Source organism: Stylophora pistillata, chromosome 13 (assembly GCF_964205215.1).
Source record: "Stylophora pistillata chromosome 13, jaStyPist1.2, whole genome shotgun sequence".
NCBI lineage: Eukaryota > Metazoa > Cnidaria > Anthozoa > Scleractinia > Pocilloporidae > Stylophora > Stylophora pistillata.
In genome coordinates, this window is record NC_142531.1 from 6348440 (window position 1) to 6364731 (window position 16292).

General features: G+C 37.8%; 3 protein-coding genes and 1 pseudogene across 3 annotated transcripts; 1 reads left to right on the forward strand and 3 right to left on the reverse strand.

Moving 5' to 3' along the window:
- Positions 1 to 382: 382 nt before the first annotated feature.
- LOC111346735 (uncharacterized) lies at positions 383 to 4137 on the forward strand. The gene is made up of 5 exons (XM_088742208.1): positions 383 to 484; positions 588 to 806; positions 1483 to 1537; positions 2081 to 2260; positions 3458 to 4137. The coding sequence occupies exons 2-5, from the start codon at positions 588 to 590 to the stop codon at positions 3565 to 3567; spliced, it is 564 nt and encodes a 187-aa protein (XP_088598334.1). The 5' UTR covers positions 383 to 484; the 3' UTR covers positions 3568 to 4137.
- A 776-nt stretch (positions 4138 to 4913) lies between these two features.
- LOC111326987 (uncharacterized) lies at positions 4914 to 7105 on the reverse strand. The gene is made up of 3 exons (XM_022931089.2): positions 6944 to 7105; positions 6460 to 6561; positions 4914 to 5084 (listed from the first exon to the last, which is right to left on the reverse strand). The coding sequence occupies exons 1-3, from the start codon at positions 7037 to 7039 to the stop codon at positions 4956 to 4958; spliced, it is 327 nt and encodes a 108-aa protein (XP_022786824.2). The 5' UTR covers positions 7040 to 7105; the 3' UTR covers positions 4914 to 4955.
- A 1223-nt stretch (positions 7106 to 8328) lies between these two features.
- LOC148717397 (uncharacterized) lies at positions 8329 to 10283 on the reverse strand (annotated as a pseudogene).
- Positions 10284 to 11567: 1284 nt separating this feature from the next.
- LOC111326985 (uncharacterized) lies at positions 11568 to 13753 on the reverse strand. Its single transcript, XM_022931087.2, has 3 exons — positions 13373 to 13753; positions 12536 to 12637; positions 11568 to 11873 (listed from the first exon to the last, which is right to left on the reverse strand). Exons 1-3 carry the CDS (start codon positions 13706 to 13708, stop codon positions 11757 to 11759), a joined length of 555 nt encoding a protein of 184 aa, XP_022786822.1. The 5' UTR covers positions 13709 to 13753; the 3' UTR covers positions 11568 to 11756.
- Positions 13754 to 16292: the final 2539 nt, after the last annotated feature.

A 16292-nucleotide genomic window follows, 5' to 3' on the forward strand; every position in this document is an offset into this window, starting at 1 on the left:
CGTCTTTCAACGTGATAGGGAAAATCCCCAACCTCTAACCTTTTGTTCTGTTGTTTACGGAAGTGAGCCATTAATTCGATCAGGTTTTGTTAAATCGACCAGAACCCAGCTAGTTCAAATTATCTGTGCTCCATTTTGTCTTCTTACGATGAATAAAGTATTTCTCGTTTAATTCTATTGTATTTTCGAATCAAGAACTGACGAAGTACGAATCCCTTAGGAATTTTAATTTCAATTTTAAGTGGGAAAATCCCTTCGGGGTATCAACCAATCACAAAATCCTAAACCTAAGGGACAAATCCCTTCGAGGTATCACCCAATCACGAAATGGTAAACATGAGGGACAATCCCCAGGGAAAATCCCACGCCGACTCTCCCCATATTTTAGTCAAAGACCACATTAGCCTTAAACAAAATCTTCAGGCGCAGATTCACAGATCTTGTATAGTGTGATCGTTTGCTTTTTCACTCGAGCGGAAAAGAGGTAATTGTACCAAACAAACTTATCAAATTATAATTCATAATTTTAGCCAGTTTGATTCTTTGTATGCTAGTTTTTTTTCTTTTTTTCCCCCTTTCTTTTCAAGATGGGCACTTGTTACAGCATGGACGCTTTAAAAAATGACTACACCAAATTGAGAAAATGGCTTTTGGAATGTCTCACTAAAGCAAAAGATGCCCTCAAATGTATTTTTGAGCGCGTACTCGCTGGACTCGAGTGGATATGGAAAAGTGTATGGTGCGCTCTTGAAGCCCTTCGTTTGCGGCAGAGGAGAGCGGAGGCCGCCAGTGATGCTAATGGTCAGGTATGTTCTCTTTCATGGGTTCATTTTTGAAAGAAATTGTTCGTGGAAACTTTTATTTCTCTTCCCTGGTATTTGTACGTGCTTGCTGCCGGTACGTTTTATTTTCATGTAAGGCCGAACCGTAGAGAACAAACAAAGACCTTTTGGTGTAGCAGAACTGGTCAATGATTTAGGATTATTCAGCCGCTATTCATGCTGGAAAGGTCGATTGGTTCAGTTTCATGGTTATGTGCTGTTTGTTATGTTTTGCTAGAGAGGGAACAGTATGGTGAGCTTTGCAGCCTTTTAACTCTTTTTGATTGTGTTTCTTACAGCTTCTTAGCATTTCCTCTCATGATTCGAGAAAACATTTATTAAGGTCATTAAACGATAACAAGAGATCACCACTGTGCATTTGTATCGCTTTACGCAATTGCTTATTAATCAGGGCATCAAATTTTAGTCGAAGCAATGACAAAGAAAAATATTATTGTCGTTACCTTTTAAATAAAGTGGGGAGGTTACTCCAGATTTTACATCCCTTAGATATTGCAGTGTAGGTTAATGAAAAAAATACAATTAAGTCATATCAGCTGAGTTAGTGATAGATAAATAATTTGACCATGCAATTAATAGCTGAGCAAGCGTAACCTAAAGTAAAAATAACTGCCAAGATGAACCATCAATCCAACAATAGGTAGCTGTAGAGTCCTCCGAAGAGAGCCCATTACGAGCACCTGTGCAAAGGGAAGGTAAGTAAATACACTTGTAATTCAACAACACACAAAGTAATACAACACCCCACACCACATTACACTATACGGCACTACACTTCACCACACCACACCAGACCACACCACACTACACCACACAGCATTACACTACACCAAACTTCACCACATGCCACCACTAAATGCTTCAAAAGTTCTCAAAATTATAGGGGCTAGGTTAACCTTTTTCTAATAGATTAATAGGGGATCATTGCATTTTAATAGTCTTTTGGGTGTGCACACAAACCCAGTTCCCCGTGAAGCGTTTTTTTTTCGATTTGTTTTCTTCACTCCTAATTTTTGATACAGCCCTATTCTGGCCAAGGCTGGTTGGGTAAGGGTGAACATCACTTAAAAAAGATGAATCCCTTTCAAAACCTCTTTGTTGATGACTCCAATTGGTATCAGCCGTGAACGTGACCTGAGAGCACAATTAGGCCTCATTCGTACTAATATCCCTACAATCATAACATGAAGAAAATTTCATTACCGAAGTGATCACATTTGTTCTTTGGTTTATGGAAGGCAACAGGGTGAGGTATCAGGTTTCAGTTAATTCTGAGCTTCTGACCGAGGAGGAGGAAAAGGAAGAGGAAGAGGGTCTCGATTTCCTGGAACAATTTGGTAGTAATCTGATAGAGACAGCAGCGCGTTTCAGGGAACTTAAAAAAGAATACAAACAAAACAAAGATCATGAAATGTTAGGTAATGAGCTTTGAGTGTAACTCTCTTATAATCAGTTTTCAAGTCAAAAATACCTACCACTTCAGAACAATTTATGAAGGACGCGCACGTGAGATATGGTGGCTTTATTCACTTATAATGGTTGTGGCTGGAATGTAGTTGGGCTTAAGGGAAGCACGTTTTGCTCTCGAACAAGAGGTTGGGTTCGAGTCCTAGCAAGGTCCGATTAAGTTCTGTTCTAGGTTAGACTTCGCAGTGCCTCTCTCTTACATGCGCCAAGAATATGATTGTGTACCTGTAGACTGTCGGAAAACTATACTGGAGGGGTAATATCCCGCTTAGGGTGAATTGAAATAATCTTATTCGCTTCACTCGACGTAAGCTCTGGCAGTAACGGTCCGCCAGACGCTTTAGGCTCACCTTTTTGGATTGCCGGGTGCTTGCGCACATCGTGTCCGTCATTTCAAAAAGGCCATCCTCTAGGCGCATATATTCAGAGCCAATCAGAAGGGCTTATATACAGAGGGTTTGATATTCGAGGAAAATTTGTGTTGTAAATTAAGAGTCGGCCAGGCTCGTGGTTAGAAAGAAATAGGTGTAAAAAAGTTTGTGAATTTAAACGTGATAACAATGGGGCGTTAACTTCAGACACGACGGCAAAGATTCAATATTTTACATTAAAAAGGGGGTAGAGTTATTAGCACCCGAGGGGCTTTTCTGTGCTTCAAATTCGGGGGGAGGCATATATATTTAGAGGGGCTTACTTGAAAGAATTGCACGGTAGCTTGCATATAATGATAATATAAAATTATACTGGATGAGTCCCATGCATAATCACACAATGAATAAAAAGCGTCAACAATTTTATCAAGTATCAAGGTGATGTAGTGTAGTGTAGTGTGGTGTGGTGTGGCGTGGTTTGGTGTGATGTGATGTGGTGTAGTGTGGTGGGGCGTAGTGTGGTTTGGTGTAGTCAGTGTAGTGTAGTATAGTGTAGTGTAGTGTGGTGTGATGTGGTGAGGTGTGGCGTGGTTTGGTGTGATGTGGTGTAGTGAAGTGTGGTGTGGTCTACTGTATTGCAGTGTAGGCTTGTGAGGTGTGATGTACTGTGTTGTAATGTAGTAATGTGATGTGGTGTGGAAGCTTCACAAACTTTTTCTCCTCCTGCATCATTCTCGTTGTTTGTTATAGAAATTAATATTTTCCATTTCTTTTTAGCACGCAAACTGGATGATTTAAACAAGGAGGCCTCCTTGATGAATAACATCGCGCTTGCCAAGAATTTCTGCAACAGACGTAACAAAATCCCTGAAAATATATGCCTGTAGTCACTAAGGTGTCTTAAAATGGTTTGCTATCACCATCATTGCCACCGACCATTTTACATTAATTATTGATGTGACTAAAGGTGACCATTTTTTCTTCATATAAATTTACCATTGTAACATAAGACTCTATTGTGATACTTTAGATTTAGCTTAAAGCAAGGAAACGAGCTCGGTGATCGCCTTGTATGTCAAAGAACATCTTTCAGTATTGAATTTTTTAAAGAACCTCGCAGAAAGATTTATCTTGCTTGTTAGGCTCATTCCAAGTTTAACTACAAGCGAACGAGAATCTCCGCAACTTGTTAGATTGGGAATTAGGATTTTGCACCTTATTGGCGATTAAGTTATTCTCATCATCAGAGTTACATCATAGAAGCTACGGATTTAAGTTTGTTAGAATTATTTCATCGTACTTAGCTATGTACGTATAAAATTAAGGTATCGTGAGTAATTGCTCAACTGCTGTTTGTTATTGCATATCAAGGAGTCACGCTTTTGTAAAAGTAAAATATATGCGGACTGATTGTGTGATTTGATGAGAAATTTAAACATTAAAAGGGTGGTATGATTGAGGCTGTGTTTCTGATTTTCTCATTAGAGTTCCCTGTGGTACATGTATGCCTGCTTAGCTACTGTTCTACCTTCGGATCAAAAAACTTAGCAGATATTTCACTTTCCTCTATGCAAAGCGGGTCGAAAGCAAAGAGTGGTTAGGGCATTGAACTGAATGAGTTGGTTCTGACGGAGTAATTTGATAGGTTCAAAAGGTTAGTCATTAACAAATGCGACGTTTTCAAAGGAATTGTACTTTTCGCTCATTTGCACCTTGAGAATTGGGCTACTTTAACCACTTATTCCAATATATATATCTTATTGACCAAGCGCGAGGGCCGTACTGAGAGAATATCGGCCCGAGGTCTTGACAGTACGGACCGAGCGCAGCAAGGTCCGTACAAAAAAGACCGAGGGCCGATATTTTTCCAGTACGGTCCCGAGCAAGCTTGGTTAATAAGAGATTTATTATACGACTGAAGTTCAAAAGGACACAAGTGCGGTATCATTCGGGACCATTCGGGACAGTGCCCGGTCCAATACTTAGAGAATATTGGACCGGCAATAGAGCATTTTGATTGGTTGATTTTAGTTATTGGCCCTCTGACTGCCCGAGTCGTGTAATAAAGATAGGGTATTGAACTGAGTGGGTTGGTTCGGACCTATTAATGTGAAGTGGCTTATCCTTCTGGCAAAAAGATATACCTGGAAGTGATTTTCGTTAAAGCAACAGATATTAATTTTGAGGTGGATTGGTAGGAATACCAACGCATAGTAAAATAAGGACATGGAAATGTCTTTCAACAGCCGTTTATTTCAAACTAAAAACCATTCCCTCACGGTAAGTCACCCGAGCCTGGCTCCTCAGTTGGCGCCGGTAGGCAGCGACGGTAGAGAGGAATTGAAGCAATGGATGAAACTGGCTGGCAGGTCAAACCAGATCGGCAACCACACTTATGGAGTTTCTGAAAAAATCATAAATCATAAATAAGAACACCTAACATCCGAAAAAAAAAGGTTTCATTTATAAGACTGCACCTTGCCAGTGCAATTTAAGCGGTGTTAGTTCGTCTAATTATTTTGGTTTCAGAAACTCATATCAGTGAAGCAAAAGGTTTGAGAAACTTTGGGTAAATCACCTTCGAGGGATCTTGAAAAAAAATCTTAATTTGCATGAAGGTGCCCTTATTGCTCGAAAGGTGGACAACACTATCCAACGTTGGATAAGTCTCTATCACGGCCTAGTTGTACGTACTAAAGTCATATGATGCACGATCCTCGCAGTAGATAGCGCTATTTAAGTAATAGCGAAAATCAGACCTGAAAAAAATCAGGCCTGTACGGGATTCGAACCACTGACCTTTGCGATACTAGTACAGCGCTCTACCAATTGAGCTAACAAGCCAACTGGGAGCAGGCCGTTAAGTTGATTCGTAATAAACCCGTTAAATTGATAAATGAGATACAATGAAATATATGAAGTTCATATATTTTGTACTGCGGTATTAGATACATATGATGCACGATCCTCGCAGTAGATAGCGCTATTTAAGCAATAGCGAAAATCAGACCTGAAAGAAATCAGGCCTGTACGGGATTCGAACCACTGACCTCTGCTAAAGTCAGATAGCGCTAGACAACGGATACATAGCTATCCAGTGGATAAGTCTTAATAAAACGAGCCGCGCTATCCACCGGATAAAGATTAATTTAGTGGATAGCGTTATCCAGCCTTTGAACAACCGGAGCCTAGTGATAGCACAGTATGTTTGGTTATCACTTACCCGCTTGAGCGATTTATCCGTTGGATGGCCTTATCCACCCCATGAAAAACTATAGGCCCTTTTCTTTTACATGTCATTAATGCTGATGATAAAAATGATTTGTTTTGCCTGCCCTTGATTTTGAAGTATTGGGCCCATACTGCACCAGTACTATACTTAACTTTAAATGACTCATGTAAAAATATATTGGACATACTGGGAAAAGCTTTGCCTTAGGTGACGGTAAATTTTTTTTCAGATCCGGCAGTCTTGTGAAATTAAGGAATAAATGTTTAGGCCTGGGGGAAGATAAATTGTCTTTGAGAGGTGAAGTAGAGGGGGAGGATGATTTCATTGAAGATCTAAAACTATCAACTGTCTTTAAATTATAACGCAGTGGTTGAGCTGGCAAGCGATTAAGGAACACAAACTGAGATCACTGCATGTGGATGCTGTATTCAAATCCTACCAAATGAGTACTTTCTTTTTCTTGACTGGGATTTATTTTTACACGCGCAAAAAAAACTTATTAACAGATAAAACTGTCTTCACTTAGACTTAAAAAAAAATCACTTACAACAAAGTTACATGACTGGTTCAAGCCTCTCTTGTTGTGACATGTTCCTATTACACTGCAGCAGCGTTCAGCACCGATGCAATCCGAGTCCACTTTGCATTTCTAAGAGGGGTGAAACAGAAATAAGGAAGAAAAGGAAAAAAAAAAACGGAAAAATGAAGGAGATGCATATATCATCAACGGGTAGATTTATGAGAGAATAAAACTTTTGCCACGTTTGAATTCAGACACTTGGCACTTTTGATCATTTACTCGTTAGATATTAATGGCGCTTAGAGCAGTGGTTTTGTACCACAATCAGTTTCTTGTTCCTTGACAACAAAAGGAAAAAACGTCATGGAGAACTATTAAGCAAGTTTTTGAGGGTGATTTATTTTGACACGAAAACCTTTAATATCCCTTTTGGAGTCAAAGGAGTTTTGAAAGAAGAGAAAATTGTATTTAAAAGAGTTTGTATGGAGGCAATAAAACAAGAAATGCTTACCCCGAGGAAAAATCTCTTTTCTCTTTCTTGCTCGTCTGGGATTTTATAACTGGTAGTGAAGGCCACAAAGAAAAGAAGTCCAGCCAAGACCTTCATTTTTTGCAAATGGTTCTCGATGCCAGAGGTAACAAATCTGCAACCGATTTATGCCTTTTTTGTCGTCTCAATTCTCTTATAAATAGAAAGAAATGCTTGTTTACAAAACCTTGGTTTCTTTATTAGATTGTGTCACTTGCGAAACAAAAGAATTCATTTTTGTTGCAAAAGTTACTTGTTAATACTCTATCGATGAAATAGCACCCATTTATAAGAAACCCAAGATATATTGGTTTGGAACAAGTTTTATACAGAACTGAACCTAAAAATAGTGAATATGAATATAATATAAGTTATAACTGACATTTTATACGTAAAAAAATCAGTGCTGTTTTGCATTCAAGATAAATTTAATTCGAACACAAAAAATTGTCCAACCTTCCAAAATGTGCCAGTATTTCAGCTGCACTTCTGTTTCAATATTATCTAGGAGGAGTGACTTGCTTATTGAAAAGAACGTTTATTTTGATATGAATAGCCACGAAAGGGGAACATAATTATTGGCATTCAGTTTTTATGAAAATCAAGTGCTGTTTGTTTCGATGATCAGTGTTCTTGGTTGGCGACACTGTTTTTGTTTCACTTTTCTTTTTGGGACATTATCTACAAGGCTTGTGCAATAGAATCTTTTTGGACGCCAAAAAAATTAAAAAACACTAAACTAAAATATTCAGCTGTTATTCAGCTGTGTATTATTTAAACAGGTACATATTCTTTTTCGTGGATTAAAAATTGAGTTTGTTTTAGACAACAATACCTGTCAGTGTTTGGCTTCTCCTTTATTTTCAAGTCAAAAGTTTTTTAATTTCTGTAAATTCAGGTTCCATTTTAGCATTTCTTTCCTTTTTTAACTTTACTGTCGACCAACATTGTTGTATTTAGAAGCATTTGCCAGATGAGAATAAGATCAAAAATACTACAGGATAGGGTTCGGTTTTATTTTGTTTGTTTGTACCTTAAAACAAATTCGACTAGAAATGTATTTATGTAGCAAATAAATCAGAGAACGGTCAAGGGAGATAATAGCCCTCTCCCCACTCCCCCCTTCATCACGTTTTTTCTTCTCTGTGCCGCCTGCTTCCCCCCCCCCCCTGAATTATGGTGTTGGAGAAACAATAAAAAACAGGTTTGATAATGGTATGGTATACAAAAGGCCTCCATTTATATTGAATTACGCTGAATAGCCCTATTCCTCTCTGGCACATTTTTATTTCACATTGGTCATAGTATTTTTCAGTCTGCACGTGAACAGCATCTACATTCATAGCGTGCTTTCTTGATGGATGTTTTTACTGAAGAAGTGGAAGACAACGATAGTATTTAAAACTACCAAGACACCTTGCCACCTGACAGTAGAGCCCGGATTTGCACCCACATCCGTGGTATTGCTATAATAAAACAAAGGGAATTATAATTAATAACAAATTGAGATAAGATCACAGCTCAATCCCATATCATATGTATATCTTGAAAAACGTATGGTGTACGTACGTGATCGTTTACAATGTCGTCATTTTTTACTTTCAAACGTTCATTGTTTTTAACATAATGAATAAGGTTAGTTTTAGTCTGGGAATTTAAACACCGCGTTCAACTCTTAGGCAACACAAAAAGTACTTCCTCAAATTTATGAAGTGTGATTTAAAGAAGTCTGTTTCAAAGTGTAACATTTATTTTCTAATGAGCAACCTTACAAAGGTATATTCAAGATCTCAATGACGATGTGTTAGAATTCATCTCCTGCCGGCAATGTATCCATTTTTACCGTAAAATGGAAAGAGTAACATTTTCTTAAAACCTTCAAAAATGCAAGTGTATAGTAGCAAATTAAGAAAAGGGACTTTAAAACCCAGCTACAGTTAGCCAACATTTTTTCCTCTGTTTAAAAATTATAATATTTGAATCTCTGCATAGCTCGTAAGAAATGACTTGATTTATCCTCCCTTGCCATATATTAGTTTACATGCTAAGAAGTGATCCTCGTACTCCTACCGAAAAGTTACAGGACTCCTCCAGTCCCCTTTTGGGGGCACAAATACCAAGTTATTACACGACTCGGGCAGTCAAAGGGCTAATAACTAAAATCAACCAATCAAAATGCTCTATTGCCAGTCAATATTCTCTAAATATTGGACCGGGCACTGTTCCGAATGGTCCCGAATGACACGGCTCTTGTGTCCCTTTGAACTTCAGTCGTATAATAAATCTCTTATTAACCAAGCTTGCTCGGGACCGCACTGGAAGAATATCGGCCCTCGGTCTTTTTTGTACGGACCTCGCTGCGCTCGGTCCGTACTGTCAAGACCTCGGGCCGATATTCTCCTAGTACGGCCCTCGTGCTTGGTTAAGATATATCTATTTAATACAGCAACGCTCATTGCCACAATCTGCATCGGTGTCACAGATCTGAAGAAGGTGAGACACTGAAATTCAATAACTGTGTTTCCAGAATCTCTGAAGAACTGAACGTGTACTTTTTATATGGCCTCAAATTGAAAATTTTCCGAATCTTATAATTTTATTGAAATCTAGAGTAAAAAGTTTGGTTACGCACATTAGTTATTTAATTCTGGGCCCTATGGCTTAGACAGGCGATACTTTCATGATTTAGAATTTAGGCAACACCCTGATGTCTTTTGTTGAGATGTACTGTAATGCTTTGTGTGTCACGAAGCTCAGAACAGACGGGGACTAGGAATGAGGAGTTGTACTGCGTCGGAAAGAACTTCGTAATCGCGTTACCTAAGAAAAAATCATGCACGAAGTTCTAAGAAATATTTGTTAAAAATCAAGCTACAAGCTAATAAACTAAAATCAAGTTAATGAACTAAAAGTACTTTTTCCATAAGTGTTTTCGAGTTAGTAAAATTTTTCTTTCTAGCGATGTATCCAGAAGACGTTGCAGAATAAAACAACGCCGTTGTCTGCCAAAAGGTCTCAAGGGTCTAATAGCCAGGGCCCAGTTATTTAAAAAAGCGGATAACGCTATCCAACGGATAAATTGCTATCCAGCGGATAAACAATGGCAATAGGTACTGCACTATCCACCAGATAGAGATTTATACAGTAATAGCGTTATCCAACCTTCGAACAACCGGGGCCAGATCTATAGAGTAAAGAAACTTACGTATATATCAGGTAAATTGAGACGTTTCTGTCTATCGTGTTCGACTTCGTGTTGAATTTCCTTAGAGGACGTTTTTAGAAGAAATAAGCACACTAAGATTGCTACTAGCACCTTCATGTTTGTCCTTTCCACAGATAGGAATTTCTTCTCGATGTAAACTGAATTCGGCGACTACGCGAGGCGTGGCCATGATTGAATTCCGAAAAACGATAGCAAACTATTTACACTCATCAACTTAATTTAATTGTAACACAGACAGGTAAAGAATCGAAAAAACAAAATGGAATCACCGGTTTTCAATGGGATGAGTAGCTATATTAACACTTCTCTTTGACTTCTTTAGGAAACTTTACGTTGAACACGCATAGTGACGGCCAGGAAATCGGTTCAGGGTAATGAACCAGGGACGCTGATCAGCCCCTTGAAGGTTTTAAAAGCGGAAAATAATCATCTCTTCTCCGCGATAAATATCCTTCCATTTCAGTTGTCCGTTTACCATTTTCAGGGTCTACCATCTTGTTGTACTCTTTTTCGATCATTGATTGCGAAGTACCCAACAGGAAGCACCCCAACGATTGCTTTCGCTTTGCCGGCGTTTTTCCGTTCCGAACAAAGAAAAGATGTAACTACGAAGCCTTCCCGTTGAGATTTTGCATGTGACTGCCAGGACTGCCAGTGGCAAGGATTACGGGGATGAACACATGCATCTCAAATCCCAAAATCTTATTGTTTTAATTAGCAAAGGACAATAAAAGAAGCAAAGGGAAACAGGTGAAAACGAGAACACTAAAAATTCGGACTCAAGGGAGTGACTTCAAGCATATCAGACAACTGGTCAGAGACTTAATTCCAGCAACTTTGAGGTTGTTACTCAGATCTCTAGCTATAGCTTGATTCTAAATTTAAAATTATTGTACTTTGGACTGCCAGAGTAGATACTTGTCAAACATCATGAGGTATCTAAATTTTTCCTGATGGGATAGGTTGGCAATCGACGCTAATTTTTAAACAATGTCAGTTCACTTGATCAGGACCATATCGTATGTGCAGCCCATGACAGACCCATGACATGCGCAAATCGACCGGACTGAGTTAATCTTTTATTTTACAATTAGATTATGAGCGCGAGATTTCTATCACGAGATATTTGACGAGGACAAAGCCCGAATCAACTGTCATGCATAGAAATCATAGGCCTTTCACTACTGTCTGCCATATAATCCTTGTAATGTTAGTTTAGAAAATTTGGTCTCGGATCAACTAACAATTCCCTGATTGATATTTTTCTTTATTCTCATCACTTGTCTACTTGATATTGTATTGACACTGTAAGGGGAAATTCTGTCTTGGTCCCTCAGAGGAGTTAAAAGGTTAAGTATCAATCTACAAGTCGTCCAGAACTCAACAACAAGAGAGGCTCATGTTTTAAGCCATTTTGTTTACAGATTTCAGCAAGAGAGACAGAACGCTAATTGATTTACATCTGATAAATAAAATATTTGTATAGACACCCTCACAATTAAGTCCGCTTTTTGCATTTATTGATACATATCTAAATGAAACGGACAGATGTGGAGTGCGTTCGGCAGATCAAGCCATGTTATCGGGGTCGCTTTGAATGTTGGGATTCAAGCATTGGTAAAACGATTGACCCGAGTATTTTCCGATAAGGGTACATGAGAGACCTGGCTTGCATGGACAGGGAGCCTGAGGAGAGAAACGAAGACAAATTATTAAAATAAGTTAAAACATTTGTCTGCTGGTTAAACATATCAGAGCTCTTCCGGACTTCAAAAAGTGATTAACGTTAACGTAACTTACCCTCACAATTTTTCACTCATTACTCATCAGAAACGTAGCCGTTGATGGCTATTAACTGGAAATATCACCATAAGAGTGGTAGTTGGGATTGTTAAGATCTCAGGAGTTCAAGAATCTCCAACATGCAATAAACTTCTCGAATCAGTCAAAGATAATTTCAAAAAACTTCCGTAAATATCTTGATTTGCTCACAAAGTACATCGGATGATGGAAAATAACTGTTCCGTTTGAGAGAAAAAAAAACATGGATTCAATAGAAGATCTGGGACATGATATACTCAACAGTTCTAGAATCAAGAGTCAGACTGACACGATTGACCTTTAAACCTGGTTTTGGTTTAGCTTTCTGTCTGATTGGTTGAGAGGAGTTTTCTACACAACACACATATGGAAGTAAAGTAAAATGAATGTAATCTGCCACTTCTTTCGACATTCATTTAAAAATGCTCAAGCCTAATAAGCCAACGTAAGAATTAGGTTGCAATGATTTACGATGGAACATTAGGAGATCAAATAATAGCAGCTACAGAGAAGATGCATCTGGATACCTCCGGCGAACAAGCCTCTCTTTCTCCTCTTTCCGGGAAACAGCTTTTGGTCAATTCAAAGCAGCAATGAAACTGTTCACAGTCATCATTGGATCTGCAGTTCTAACAATGAGTAAGGTTCAAAGTTTTTTAGTCATCGCCTTAAATTCAAAGTTTACAGTTATAACCCAAACTCAGGCTAATCAATCAAAGGAAAAACCATAGCATTTTCATTTTGTCGAGCGTTTTTTTAACATGAGCCTCTGGCTCGAGAGATTGGGCTACCAATCCCCAAGTTTTCGACAGTAAATTAAGTCTATCAATATAACCGTTTACTAGAAACCCGTTCGGTAACACCGATTATTGGTTGACGTTTTAGAATAGGAAAAAGTTCAGCATGCTGTTTTGCCTTGTATTGAGGCTAAGGAACACTGGTGAGTACAGTTTTTTAAGCCCACTGACTATGAAAATGGTACTCTTTAATTCCAAAATAAACTGACTGTATTCGGAAAGATGCACAGAACTTAATTTAGGAATAAAAACAGCCATTTCTTTACCATGCATGTGGTGTTTTAATTTTATCCTGAAACCTCCCATTCTATACCATCTATAATCAGCTGCTGTGAGGTTGTAAACAATGGGAGATTAGAGAACTGGAAATTGAGGGAAAACAGAAATTGCTATACTGTCAGAACACACAATCACTTTCCTGTGTGTATTTTTCAAGCTTGTAGAACTACATGTAAGAAAAGTAAAAGCAATGATACGAGAAAAACACTATTGAGATCAAAATAACTTTTTACTTCATTAACCTGCAGGTAATTTTTCCCAGAATACTAAACTGAAAGCGATACGAACCTGATAAATCCTTTGTTTTCTCTCGGCAAGCCGATTTGGTTTTCCTTCTTTATCATCTTCCCATGTAGAAAGTTTGCGGCCTTCCACCAAGAGCAAATTTGCCAGAAGAATAAAAACGATTCGCTTCATGTTTAGATCAGGACAGAATAAGTCTTTTGAGAGGTAATCAAACCAGTCGCCACCAAACAGAAATGCACACATACAATGACAGCCCTTTCGGTTATAAGATATTGGCCTCACAATACCGCTTGCCGTGAAAAAGTAATATTTAGTGTACATGCACTGAATGTACAATGTATAAAAGTTTACGTAATGTTTATACAATATTTTAAACATGTTTTCCTCGTCTGACAAAATGGACGGATATTAGAGAAATTTAGATTATCGAATTGGACAGAAATGTATTTTTTCATTTTCACAAGTGTCAGAAAACGGAATAGTTTTTGAAGCTCCTCCCGACATATCGTTTTTCAAACAGATGCACCATGCAGCTTAGAACAGAGATCACTGATTGGTTTAATGCTGCTGTCGTAATGGGATGGCGTGATAAGTTAATTTTATAAAAACATTAACAAGTTGATTTCCTTTAAAGCATCATTTATACCATCAATCATTTGAGTCAGAAGAACATAAAATCATCAAATTCAAAAATTCTCGTGAAAGGTGTAAAACAAAAATTATATGGTGATCGTAAACGAACTTCCCAAGACCTTATCTGGGCTTAAGACTTCAATGATTCAACTACTGAAACATGACAAAAGTTACATTGTTAACACGAAAAATTACAAGAGTTATGAATAATAGGATAAATGTTTGCAGTGTTCAAAAGTTTGTTGATATAAGTTAATTCAATCATCAAAAGGCAAAATCATTTTCAGCTTGATTTCAACAAACACGCTGAAAGACTTCGTTTTATCCGATCTCTTGTCATTAAAGAGAACATTTCCAGTTTACAAAGAAATTTTGACATTTTGTTCATTACTGCATCTAGTAATAAGTAAGTGAGAAAGATGCCGTCTTCAAGTTAGGAGCTTTGGTTGGTTTCGCGCAGGAAAGCAGCAAACCACTAATCGTTGACAGGCTGCATATTATTTCGTTCTTGACTTAATGACACTGCATTCAGCCTAAATCAACATGAAATCTGCCCTCATTTAGTAGCAGGAGCAAACTGATTTCTTCAAACTTACTTGCAGCTAATTTCAGGTTACTTTTCGGAAAAATTGCCAAGAGCAGGTGCTTTTCTTTCTAAACAATGTAAGATTTATATCTGAATGGGTCAATCTTGAAATCTGTTGAGTACCGAACGCTGCGTTAAAAATTACAATCCATAAGCTGCTGAATTTTCTAATTTGAAAGGAAGAAAAGAGATGTCATCGAACTGTTACAGATAATCAAATGTAAGAAACCAAATTCACAGTGTTAAAAGAGATGAACTAACTTGAAAATAGAGTGTCGTTTCTTATTTGAATAAGCTAACTGAATTTTATCGTTCCCATGAAATGAATTTGCTTAATAAAACAATCATAATCTCCACTATACTATCAAATCATGTTTCACTGCTGACAGTCCAAAGTGAATATTGTAACATAAACAAGAAAGAAAGTCGTTTGATTCTTCTTGTCTCTTTTGGTCTTATAGAAGTCATGATTAGAACTATTTTAATTTACTTTTTAACAATACAAAAAAATTAATCAACAGCCATTATAATTAGAGGGCGAGGAGACATCAAGAAACCAGCGGGAAGAGGCCACCTCGCTTTAGATATAGATAATTAAGATATCGAAAGAGATATAGAAATAGAAAGTGGAGATACAAAGTCCACAATTTGGTGAGCGTCGTTATCATTTAGCAGTCGATATTGTTAAGGTTTTCTTCTTTGCTGGTCTGTACACTGGTGAGGGAAGGGATGGAGTTGATGGTAATGGTTGTGGTGGTCGAGGAAGGAGTGGGGAGGAAGGACAACTGATGGGGCCTTCAATGGTAAAAACAAAAAGACCGAAGGGGGCTACGCCAGTTACTGGAATCTATGGGGGAAAAAATGCTTAATCAAGCTGAGTATAACCTCTCTCGTACTTTGTCACACAAATAATAAATAAATCTCTGCCTGTTTTTAAAATACATGAATATATCTTGGACGCAGATTGTCCAGATCCTACATAAACTGGCGACACTAGCACTTGGGTATCGTGGGCTAGAAAAGCTTGAACCTGATGGTGAAACCAACAGTGTACAACATTTACCATTAACGAAGTGATCGGTTTGCCGGCTGCGGCTATTACAACTTTAAATACCACGGTTAATACCGAACTTACAAGCGCAGTGGCGATTAATCTTTTTCTGGTAATGGCAAATAAAATGAATGAATGAATGAATGAGTGAGTGAATGAATGAGTGAATGAGTGAATGAATGAGTGAATGAGTGAATGAATGAATGAATGAATGAATGAATGAATGAATGAATGAGTGAATGAATGAATGAATGAATGAGTGAGTGAATGAATGAATGAATGAATGAGTGAATGAATGAATGAATGAATGAGTGAATGAATGAGTGAATGAGCGAATGAGTGAATGAATGAATGAGTGAATAAATGAATGAATGAGTGAATGAATGAGTGAATAAATGAATGAATGAATGAGTGAATGAATGAGTGAATGAATGAGTGAGTGAGTGAATGAATGAATGAGTGAATGAATGAATGAATGAGTGAATGAATGAGAGAATGAATGAATGAATGAGTGAATGAAGGAGTGAATGAATGAGTGAATGAATGAGTGAATGAGTGAATGAGTGAATGAGTGAATGAATGAATGAATGAATGAGTGAGTGAATGAATGAATGAATGAATGAGTGAGTGAGTGAATGAATGAATGAATGAATGAATGAATGAGTGAGTGAGTGAATGAATGAATGAATGAA